At 38.4% G+C, this 12,789-nt stretch overlaps 1 protein-coding gene across 6 annotated transcripts in view; it reads right to left on the bottom strand.

Annotated features, from left to right (window-relative positions):
- Nucleotides 1-12,789, bottom strand: part of CHD7 (chromodomain helicase DNA binding protein 7) — a 197,671-nt gene that overhangs the window by 68,357 nt on the left and 116,525 nt on the right. For all 6 annotated transcript variants that reach the window (XM_045861487.1, XM_045861490.1, XM_045861491.1 and 3 more), the window contains one exon: nucleotides 3,378-3,519. In XM_045861487.1, coding sequence (XP_045717443.1) covers nucleotides 3,378-3,519 — 142 coding nt within the window. The remainder of the gene's footprint in view (nucleotides 1-3,377; nucleotides 3,520-12,789) is intronic.

Raw genomic sequence — 12,789 nt, 5'->3', positions numbered from 1 at the left:
ACTTTTTTCTAAGAATTATGAATAAAACTTTTTAAAGTGCCTTGTGGATTTTAAAGTTGGATAGTCAGGCAGAGAGGCAAATCACCCAACTATGTCCCCCCAATTCCAGGTCTAAGTGAAGCAAAAAACAGCAGGGGTTCTGCCATCTGCCACCCTTCCCCACATCACAGGGGGCAATTTGACCTTGGAGGCTCTGGAGCTGAGCGCCCCTGTTTAAATGAGCCCAGGCTCTTACTTTGTGATGTTAAATGAATTATGCTGTGGACCTTAGTTTCCCGGTCTGTAGAATGGGTTAATGATAGTAACTAGCTCATGAAGATCTCATGAGTAAATTCATTTCAAGCATCTAGAACAGTGCATGGTGCACATTAATGCTAGATGCAATTAGTAAGACTAAGGTCATCATTAACTAGTTCCACCTTTCCAAAGAAAAATCAGAAAGCAATAAGGCTACCAGGCCTAGCTACTTTGTAGAGCTTCCTTTCTCTCTTCCCAAAGCTGATCTAGACTAACTCCTGCTCAGGCCGACATCACCATCCTCTACTTCTCAAGAAAACTGTCAATTTCTTTAAGATATAACAGGCATAATATCTGTATTTCATTTGCTGTATCTATTTAACTAAGTTGAAAGGGACAAATATATATTTTCATCTTTATGTCATTACTACAAGGAGAAATGTAAACATAAGTATTACTTATGATATAGCTATGAGGTTTTGTCAAATGTCCACGGTTGGGGCCACACTGTCACTGCATTCTTCCAGCATAAGTAACTAAACACCCCAAAAGAAGTCTGAAATAAATCCACTTTACACTAAATGCCACTCTGATATTAAAGAAATGTTCAGTACAATAACACAGGGTATTTTCTCTTTTTAAATAGACATTTATATGTTTATGGATAGGAGTTTTATAATGAAAGTTTCTCATCAAGTTTGTGTTATATATCTATGCAGTAATGATGGGCTTAGTGAGTAATGGATACAAGGTCATTTAATAATAGTAAAAAAACCCCAAATACAATTAGAACTCAATTTTCTAAATTTTTAAGTGTTATATCACTTCTCTGTTTTCTAAATAATAATTGCTTATTTATTTTGGGTATAAAAGTTTTTTTTCAATTTCCCAATATAAAATAAAATTGCTTTTTATAAAATACGCTTTATTATGGTCTGCTAAAACATTACTGTTTAAAAGATTTTTGTGAATCAAATGTAATGTAAGAACTACGTTTAAACCATAACTCAAAGCTTTTGAATTGACACTAAAATCATAAAGCAATTTGTTAAATTTGGATTGCTTGAAAAGAGCTACTTATAGTTAAAACAGGTATACTGAAGAGAAAATTTAAATGTGTTTCCACAATCTCACTGTTGTAGTACTTTTGATACAATTTTGAGTTCATTAAAATTATAAGGCATTTACTAAAGTTTAAATAAACCAATCACAGAACTGAAAAAACTTAAAACCCCTTATGTATGTGTTACAGGAAGAAACACAATATACAGAAGGCAGCATCACTTCCTGTGTCAAAGACACCAAGAAAAGCCTGCCTTCCACATCAGATCTACTTGTGTGGCTACTTGTATTAGCTACTGAACTTATAACAGTTAAGCATTAGCCAATTAAAAAGATGCATTGAACCCTGGCTGGCGCAGCTCAGTGGATTGAGTGTGGACTGCGAACCAAAGTGTCATAGGTTCGACTCCCAGTCAGGGTACATGCCTGGGTTGCAGGCCATGACCTCCAGCAACCACATATTGATGTTTCTCTCCCTCGCTCCCTCTCTCTCTCTCTCTCTCTCTCTCTCTCTCTCTCTCTCTCTCTTTCTCCCTCTCTTCCCTCTCTATAAATAAATAAATAAAATCTTTAAAAAAATTTTTTTAAAAGATGCACTGATGTTCATTTGAACTGATTATCATTTTTCTATAACTAAAATGCCAAAGGAAAAAAAAAACCCAAAACTAGTATTTCATAAAGTCCATTTCTGTATTAAAACAAATAGACTTCTAAAAAACAGCAGTATTTGTGAAATAACAGAATTTTCTCGACTCATGTGAATAAATCCTCTTAATATTGTCCAAATACTATTTCCATCAAGATCTTAGAGTTTAAGCAAACACAATTCAGGGGGGGAATAATCACCATTGTGCATAAAAATGAAATCCAAAATCATTACAATACTTTAGTTTAAAGCTCCTTAAACAACTAAAAAAGATATCTACTTACCTTCCCAATATCTTTTCACTGGGGTGTAAAATCAAAGTAAATTACAAAATAAACCCAAACTGCCAGAGGTACTTCTATGTTAGTTACAGAACCAAACCAAACCAATTCACAATACTGTGTCTCGTCTCCCTCTCAGATCTTAGATTAGGCCACTCTGTGAAGTTACAGATATCAGGGAGTTCTACTAAAAAGGAAAAAAAATCTGAAATTCTTTAGAATACAGCTGTACATGACAAATGTTATATTTTGTCTCTAAGTTTTAAGTGAATTGGTAGAAGTGTAGGTAGAAGTACTTAGTGTACTGAACGAGTAAAAGAAAATCAAGCAGGCTTCTAGGGGCTGGCTTCCTATTCTAGCGGACTCCTCAGTAACTGCTTCATGATAAGCTAGATGTCGTTCACAGAGGTTATATTCCCAGCCAGCCCAGTGGGCCATCATGGCATGTTTCCAGGGAACATAACAGGGAAATAATTTTTAGCGATCATGTGTTAGGGTCCCTTACCTTACAGTCCAATCAGTCACAACAGTGGGCTTTACATACAGGAACCTAATTCCTAATGTTTATTTCGGGGCTAGTTTTTCAGCTGATTCCTACGAAATTCTTCACAAGTCAGGAGACTCTAACTCTGAAAAATTTTGCAGCATTGCCATCCAAAAAGTCACTAACCTGTTCACAGAAACCCTAGTATTATAGGAATATATCTCAACTCTCACCATGGGATATCAGAAACCTTTAAACAAGCTACAGATTACATCTTATTTGTTTTGCAAAATCAAAGAATTGACAAGCAACCAAACTTCATAGAAAATCAGAAATGTGAATGAAGCTTTACATGAACCAATATATTAACATTATGTTAACACCAACATTGACATAAATCATCAAAAGATACATTTACAGAAATAAGTGAATATTCTCAGCTTTACTTATCCCAGAGTCAAAGATGGCAAAAGCAAGAAGTCAGGAGTTTAATTTCCCACTGGCCCCCCCCAGCTCTCAGCACTATGGATATAATGTTCCAGAAAACAATAAAGCCATCTTTAAAGTGGCTCTATAACAAAGACAGGGGAGGTTTAGTGTACTTGATATGCAGCTAGAGTTACCCATGCTAAGTAACCGAGGCTCGAGATCAGCATAATGGTATTACCTGAACACCTGGGTCCTCATCTTCTTCAGGAGGAGGAGATGGTGGGGGTGTTTTGTCTAAGTCTGAATTTTCAGAACCTTCTGTTTTTCCCTTGTTGACCTTTTTCTTCAAAGCACTTGCTTCTGAATCAGGTTTCTTATTACTAGAATTCAAAGCGAATAACTTAGTGTTCACTTTTTAATGAGGTTTTCCACATGCCCCATGCCTTATATTTCCCACATTAATAACCCTAAAGTATCATTGACAATTGATAAATCAATCCTTGTTGGCCATTTATAGTTAAATGGTACTCTCAATTAAGGTTTAATGGAAAAACCCCAAACTGATGACCTTTAGTAAATATCTAACCTAATTAAAAAGAAACTGCAGGCAAAAACTCCTAATATCACACAGAATACATTGTTCCTCTAGACAATGCAGAAGTCCCTGCCAGTACACCAAGCCAAGATGAAAAATCAGCTTACGAGGTGGTTTTGCTGTGGAGTATTTGAGGTGCAGAATATGTTTTTAAAAATTGTCAAGGAAAACTAGAATATAATGATCATTTCTCTGTGTGTATTGCAGATAGTTACAAATACTCCTGTTTAGTCTTTTTTGATCAGTACTATTAGGTATCCTCTTTTATATCATCCAGATCCATTTTTATCCAATTTATAAATATAATGAAAATATATAACGATTCCCTTTTCTATATAATTTTAATTAATGCTCTGTTTTTAATTAAAAATAAGTTTTATTTTGGTGCTAGGAATTTTGTGAGGTAGTCACAATAGCCTTTTTTTAAAAAAAAAAAAGGCCAAGACTCCGAAATACAAAAATATAGCAAAGCAACCCCAATCATTAAAGTCCATGTCCCACAGTATGTTTCTGTCCAACATTAATAGCATTTGAATATTACATAACTCAAAGGTCATGAATGAACTCTACAAAAATTTATGTTTACCATCACCTTTTGAAACTTTCACATTTTTTAAAAAACATATACACAGTTACCTTCCATTCAATTTTTCGAAGTGGCCCCAAGGTTTTCTAATATTTATTATTACTTGTTATCCAACATTTAAAATAGTCCAACCTCAGTAATAATTATATTTATTATTTCCAGAGAGCCTAAAATTCTGATTAAATTTTAAAACTAAGACTATTATTTTAAAACTTTACAAAGTTTTATTTACTGAGGTTTGTAAATTCCCAGAAAAGTATGCAGACAGAATGCATTAAACAGCACTTTTCAGCCTCAACTAGTACAAAAGGAAAAGAGGCCAAGATATCACCTATTTAAGTAAAGATGTGTCACATAAAATATTTCAAAATATTTGTTAATTTAATAAAGTATCCATCACACACCTAAAATGTATTTTTGTAATGAATAAATAAAATCTTGATAATCTTAAACTAGTTTTTAAGTACTCAGAGATTTTTTAAATTTTGTTTTGTTAACCTTTTAGCATAGTAAATAACCACACAAGGAATTAACTTACAAGTCAAGATTACAGCAAACGGCAGTTTAGAGTGCTTTTTATTTTTAAAAAAGGGGGCAATATCCTAAAAACTTGGAAAGAATAATATTTTTTAAATTAAAAAAAAAATCCATACAACAGTTCCTTATCCAACTGTCCTAGTGTTTACGCTACACATGGACAGAAGTCTCCCCCACTATGAGGCTCCATTTCCAGCATTTATTTCCGCTCTAACTGCCACAAATTATACAATACTACAGCTGAACGCTGGGCCCCTTCCCTTTCATCTGCACGCCAAGAGCAATCAGATTACCCTGGTAACCAGCGGTCACATGACCAGCACCTGCTCTTTTGGCTGGATGCCACTGACTAAAGCCATCTGCTTCCCTCAATCAGCTTTCAAACATTCTCAACACCTGCGCTGCAGTGTTTTGTGGTTTCTTTTATCAAATCAGTGCAAAACTGCTTCCAAAACTTTACATATTTCTCAAATTTGTTTAAATCAGAGGTAGGCCTGTCAGATTTGAACCACTGCCAGGTAAAGTAAGTTGGCAGCGAGTACTTTCTACGGTGACCTCTCTACACCAGAGTGAAGTACACAATTTAATTTAGTGGGGTTACTGCACCCTGTGTAAACTATGGTATAGGAGTAAAAGGCTCACTGTCCTGTAGCCTAGCAGAGCCCAGGTCTGGTGAAATATCAGTTTGCTGCAGGAGAGATGTGCTAATGATTTTCCATCTGCCCTTCCCAAGAATGAGCTACACAAAACCCCCAAGACTGCTAAGAGTGGGACGGTACTTCCCCCAAATGCTTAGACAAAAAGCCTGTAGCCAAGGGAAGCATTCACCCCAGATCTGATTACTAAAAGATTTTTAAACTCATTAGATCTTGCACTATTAATGTTCCTCAAAGACAGCTAAGCATCTCCATATTAATGTCTTCTCATGACACCAACATACAAATCAAAAACAGACTAAGTCAAAAAAACTACAAAATCTTCAGTGTCCACCCAAAGACATGACAGTCAAGGACAAGGTGAAGTTATTTAAATTAAATGGCCTTTGCTACTATTTAGCAATAAACTAATTTGGATTTTCAACTAAGTGTTATTTAAAAACTGCTTTGCCTAAAAAAAGCCAAAGTCAGAATTTTTCTTTTAACAAATGAGAGTAATGCAGAGTGTTGGTAAAGAGCACTGTCTTAGACAGACCTTAGATCACACTCCAACTCTGCCATCTGTCACCTGTCTGTGACCCTTGATTAAGCCAATTTCCCCCATCCTCAGTTTCCTCATCTATAAAATGAGGTTAGTACTTCTATCTTCCTCCAAGATTTGCTGTTAAGTTTAAGTGAGATAGGCAGTGGACGAAAACCTTGTCAGTGCCTGGCACAGATGGCCAACATTCACACATCTGGAAGACAAGCAGCTGGGAATGTATTCTGGGAAGTCTGGGAACATATTCTTTGGCTCTGGCTCAGACTCACTTGAGCTGAATCAACTGCAGAGACTTATGGACAGGACCCCACTTCATCGTGATCACTTCATCTAAGCAACATGCAGAGAAGGAAAGTCCTTTCTCAACATTCCTCAATGGTAGCTAAAAGAACAAGCAAGCAGACAATCCCAAAAGCCACTCCTCTCCATACCCATGGCCACTGCTTTAGTTCAAACATGGAGCATTTCCCACCTCAACTTTTACAGCTGCTTCCCGACTGCCTCGTCACCCTCACAATCTCCAGGCTGGGCTACCCACTATCAGACTACTGGAGAAAGGGCACATACTCCACATCCCCAATCATTAATTAATTCTGTAAGATTCAAAGCTAGCCTTGGATAATGTCAAAGACAAAATATAGCCATATAGGAATTCCTCTTCCAAATTATAATTTGGAAAGCTGCAATGCACAAAGAGGGCAGCTTTTCCACTTGGGGAGAAAAGAATCTCATTAAAAAGGAATGTCCCTTAAATCGACACAACAGTATTGAGGATGAGGACTGAGCTGCCTGGCAAAGACGGAGAACCTGGATACAGCTCCTACAGCTGCAGTGATGGCTACAAGAAAGTGGGGGTTACAAGAAAGACCAGGTGTGGGGGGGGAATACTTTCTAATTTTGGTCCTGGATGGCCTCAGCCCCAGAGAAATCATGTCTGCCTTTACTCCTCTCCTGAACCTGCTGCTCTCTGCCTCCCACAGTTCCTAGTTCAATGCCAGCAAAATATCACCCACAAGCCCATCCTCCCCACATCAGCAGAGTGACCACTAATGCAAATCTGACTCCATCATTCATCTGCTTAAAGTCTAATCCCATATATATTAGAGACAGAGATTGTCAGCATTGGCCTACAAGGCTCTCAGTGATTTTTACAATTGGCAACATTAACTTTATTTTTCTACTTTTCCCATACCTCATTCAGAGAAGCATTTTTTTGACCACCACAGTCTAGATCAGTCAGATCTCACTCCACCTACATGCCACATGATGCACCCCACCCATAGATATTAAAATACACAGAATTTGGTGGTAACATTACTCTAACAAATTAAAACCAAAGCACTTGTGTGTGTGTGTGTGTGTGTGTGTGTGTGTGTGTGTGTCTACTATCCTATAAGCTCAAGAAGAGGAAAAACTATCTCTTATTTATCTTTGTATTTCTAGTGTCTGATCAGATAGGTTACTATAAGTGTTAGCTGATTAATTTAACTAAACAGTTCAAGTCACAGCAATTACAACACATATACTGCACTTATTATGGCCAGGCACTACTCTAAAGTGCTTTTCTCATTAACTCATTTAAGAAAACCCCACGTAGACTCTATCTTTATGGTGAAATATCAATGAAATCCAGTAAAATGGGACTAAAGTAATATCAAAATAGAGTGAATCTTACCATTTTTCAAAACCAGTGTATCTATATACTTCCCCTCCCTGTTCACAAAGTTCTTTCACTTCCTGATCCTTATCGCCCATCATTGCTGGTGCAACTGAGATACAGAGCCACCCACTCCTAAAGCCAGACAAGCCCTGTGATGTTGGAAGGAACACATCCTTTTGGGGAGGTTGTTGGCAGTTTTAAGGACCGCTCTGCCTTTTCCAAGTTTACTTAACATCTCACATCTCATTATGAGAGTGAGGTCACACTGGTGGGCAAGTGGGTGTGCTCATGGTCAAAGCTAAATGACAACTTAGGTCAACTTCAGCCACACTAAGCTCTAAAGTTCTGTGACTGCCCTCAATGTGATCAAAGCATATACCATCTTGATGAGAACTCAGTGAGAACCTAATGAGAAAGAGCATCAGGAAAACACAAACTTTGTATTCTGTCATATGGAAGGAAATACTAAGGAATCTACCCTAAGGAAGGAGTCATAGCTTATAACTGTAGGACTTCATCACAATGGGCTCAGGGATACCACTGAAATGGGGCTGGATGAATTCACCTAAGCTAAGATACAGCATATAGATGATCAAAATTTTTTTTTGGTGAGAAACAGTGCAGGATCTTATAATAAGGCTTTATATGAAGAGACAGAACTTACTAGAAGCGAGCTAACTGCCCTGATGTATTACAAAACTGAATGTAGTAAGACACTGAGCAGCGTCAGCCTAAGGATCCAATTCCTAAAAAGAGAGAGAAAGAAAGAGAAAGAAAAAGAAAGAAAGTTTAAAAAGGAACCCTACTGTGGAACCAAATGTGATGAGAAGACTGTAGTCACTTAATGAAGATGTCTGCACAATGGGAGGGAGTTCTCAATCCAATGGGCCCTTCAGATGGAATGAGTTAGTGAAGATTCCCATCACAGTCGGGAAAATCAACCTTGAGGCTCGGGTCATGAAGATTAATCAGACTTGTTTTCAGGGACTCAAGGCAAAATGTCATACTACAATCTTTCAGAAGAGCCAAAGGTATTGAAGCATAGCCTCATATTTTAAAACACCTCAAAAGGTGTTTTAAAAAAGAAATAAACCTAAGGGTAAGCTGCTGTAATAAAATAAATACTAGACTGTTAGGGTCAATGGCTCAATTCTGGTAGACAGAAAAGTATCAAGCATCTCTCAACTTAAGAATACAGGACGTTTCAGAGACTTCGGCCAAGACGCAGGTGTAGGTAGAGACACTTTGCCTCTTCTCACAACCAAAAGAAAGACAACAACAAATTTAAAAACAAAAAATAACCAGAACTGACAGGAAATCGAACTGTATAGAAGTCTGACAGCCAAGGAGTTAAAAGAAGAAATATTCATTCAGACTGGTAGGAGGGGTAGAGATGGGCAGCCAGTGGGGAGAGAACTCATGGCAAGATGACGGCTGGAGGACATGGGCAGGCAAGGCGGTGGCTGGCAGACTAGAACAGGCGAGGTGGCTGCTAGAGGACAAGCAGTCCCACATTTGCAAGCAGATAACCCAGAAGAACAACTGGGAAGCAAGACAGACTGAACAACACAGGTTCCAACACTGGAAAGTAAAGCCTCAAAATCTCTGGCAGTAAAAACCTGTGGGGGTTGTGGCAGCAAGAGAAACTCCCAGCCTCCCATGAGAGCTCGTTGGAGAAAGATACACAGGGTCCTAGAACATACACAAACCCACCCACCTGGGAATCAGCACCAGAAGGGCCCAATTTGATTGTGGGTAGTGGGGGAAGTGACTAAAAACCAGCAGAAAGCCAAGCAAATGACATTGTTCTCTCTTGGACTCCTCCCCCACACATAGCAGCACAATGCAGTGACATGGGTTGCCCCACCCTGGCAAATACCTAAGGCTCCTCCTCTTACTATATAACAGGCGTGTCGAGACAAACAAATATGTCCCTAATGAAAGAACAGATCAAAAGCTTCAAAAATAGAACTAAGCAATGAAGAGATAGCCAACTTATTAGATATAGAGTTCAAAAAACACTGGTAATCAGGATGCTTACAGAAATGGTTGGGTATGGTCGCAAAATAGAGGAAAAAGTGAAAGCTATGAAAAGTGAAATGAAGAGAAATATACAGGGAACCAACAGTGCAGGGAAGGAAACCAGGACTCAAATCAACAATTTGGACCAGAAAGAAGAAATAAACGTTCAACCAGAATAGAATGAAGAAACAAGAATTCAAAAAAACAAGGAGAGGCTTAGGAACCTCTGGGACAACTTTAAATATTACAACATCAGAATCATAGGGGTGCCAGAAGGAGAAAAGGAAGAGCAAGAAATTGAAAACTTATTGAAAAAATAATGGAGAACTTCCCCAATCTGGCAAAGGAAATAAACTTCCACGAAGTCCAGGAAGCTCAGAGAGTCCCAAAAAAGTAGGACCCAAGGAAGAACACACCAAGGCTCATCATAATTACATTACTCAAGATTAAAGAGAAGGAGAGAATCTTAAAAGCAGCAAGAAAAAAGGAAACAGTTACCTACAAAGGAGTTTCCATAAGACTATCAGCTGATTTCTCAAAAGAAACCTTGCAGGAAAGAAGTATTCCAAGCCATGAAAGGCAAAGACCTACATCCAAGATTACTCTACCCAGAAAAGCTATCATTTAGAATAGAAAGGCAGATAAAGTGCTTCCCAGATAAGGTCAAGTTAAAGGAGTTCATCACCACCAAGCCCTTATTGTATGAAATATTAAAGGGACTTATCTAAGAGAAAGAGGATGATCAAAAACATGAGTAATGGAACGACAACAAACTCACAACTACCAAAAACTGAACCTAAAAAGAACAAAACAAAAACAAACTAGGCAAACAACTGGAACAGGAACAGAATCACAGAAATGGAGATCACATGGAGAACTGTCAGTGGGGAGAATGGGGAAAAAGGTACAGGGGATAAGAAGCATAAATGGTAGGTACAAAATAGACACAAGGAGGGTAAGAATAGCATGGGAAATTTAGACGCCAAAGAACTTATATGTACGACCCATGGACATGAACTAAGGGCGGGGGGGGCCAGGGAAGGATGATGCTTGTGGAAGGGGAGTACAGGGCATAGGGAAATGAAGGTGGGAAGAAATGGGACAACTGTAACAGCATGATCAATAAAGTATATTAAAAGAAAGAATATAGGACTTTCATCTAAGTTTTTAATCAATGAAAAAGAACAAAGATAGAAGCAAACTAAAAAAGAGACAAGATAAAGTAGTAAAAGTTTAAAAGGATCAATTAAGGCAACATGATTAACCCAACAGAATAAAATTGTTAAATAAAGTTCTAAGACTAAAATAAAATTTAACAGCTGAAGTAGAATGTAGTAGAAAGCAAAAAATGCAGATGACAAATTAAAATAATGAGGAAAGAGACCTAAACAAACTCTGTGACACAGACAATAAACCTGAGGGTCAATACCTGCAAACAAAGGCACTAAGAACTCCCTCAGCAAGGCCCCAGGAGTCTCAGTGGATGGTCTCCACAAGGCAGCCTTGAGCAGAGGGCATCTGGGCAGGATGCAGGGACAGGAGCAAGACCCTTGGCCTGTCCCAGGCACAGTCAACCTTCAGGTGCTCCATGTGAGACACTCACACCTTCACTTCCAGGTGGTACCTTGCCACCTGCACCTTCTAAACTCCACCCACAAATTCTTCACCCTACTCTTCTAGTTGAGAAAGAGAAACAAGAGTTAACGAAGAAGGGGAGGGGATTCTGTTTCTGAACAAACGTGATTTCAGTAACAAATTATTAATACTTTGTTTTTTAAGTTCTCTGAAAGTTGGTGGATGGAACACCTCTAAAACAAATAACCTAATCTAAGTTGTTACCTTAAGTAGTTCTTGCAGCATCGAGTACTCCCTAAATACATTAACTAAGCTAAATTTTCAGGGAAAGAATAGTTTCCCTGTAAAAAGTTTCTGTAACAGAAATCGAATCTGCTTTCATTTAAAAATGTGTTATTTCAAACTCAACATGCCTCAACATTACATTTTACAATAAAACCGCCCAAGGATGAGGAAACTGAGGGTCAAACAGGTTACTAGAAGTGGCAGTCTAAGAGTGAAGCCGGAACCTCTCTGGCTGCAGAGCCCGAGTCTGAGTCCTCAGACTGGACCAAAGGCCTCTAACCTGAGGAGAGCTTAGGAGTCCAGAGTGGGCCTGGCCTTTTGAGGAGTATCCTTCAGGCCTCAGAAACCTTTCATGGTGAATGTCTTCTGTTTCCTGGGATCACCCCTAGGGAGCCTTCCAATAACATTAGAACCCTGCCTGGAGGAAAGCTACAGTGCTCACCATTTTTCAAAGAAGAATATTTTAAAAAGTGAAAGTAAAACAAGGTACAGAAGGAAAACTCTGCCCTGGCCAGGTGGCTCAGTTCGTTGGAGTGTTGATCCAGACACCAAAAGGTTGCGTATTCAATGCCCAGTCAGGGCACACACCTAGGTTGCATACTTGACCTTCAGTAGGAGTGTACATGGGAAGCAACCAATTAATGTTCTTCTCTCACATTAGTGTTTCTCTCTCTCAAATCAATAAACATATCCTCGGTGGGGATTTAAAAAAAGAACAGAAAAAAAGAAGAAAGCTCTCCTGAAAGAGCCAAGTCCATTTGTAATACTGAATACATTCTAAAGGAAAAACAAAAGCCTCATCACGCAGTCAAGAATTATCACTGAAAGGTTATTGGGTTTTATGGGCTGAATTAAGATCTGCCAGAAATAACACAGAAAAAGGAGTCTAGTTAGCTAATATGTTACCTGACCACAGAAGCCCAACATAAACACTAGGCACTCTGGCTATATGGCACTGTGATGCAACATAAGGAACGGAATAAATTAGACATTGAAAAATGATGCCAACAGTATGCCTTTCGATGTCCTTTTACTATATATAGTATATTCTTCCAAGTGGCAACAGTAGAGCAGATATTTGTCAGCTTGTGTCAAACTCTAAGATGCCATTCTTATTTACACACAGCATTCCCATGACCCAGGAAGGGGGACAAGTGTGGGGCACTCTGGCAGTCACATCCACACTCCCCATA

Source organism: Phyllostomus hastatus, unplaced genomic scaffold (assembly GCF_019186645.2).
Source record: "Phyllostomus hastatus isolate PE091 unplaced genomic scaffold, TTU_PhHast_1.1 phas_scaffold_21, whole genome shotgun sequence".
In the NCBI taxonomy this organism is placed as follows: domain Eukaryota; kingdom Metazoa; phylum Chordata; class Mammalia; order Chiroptera; family Phyllostomidae; genus Phyllostomus; species Phyllostomus hastatus.
The sequence above is the reverse complement of the archived record's forward strand: the minus strand, read 5'-3'. Positions and strand labels throughout refer to the sequence as shown.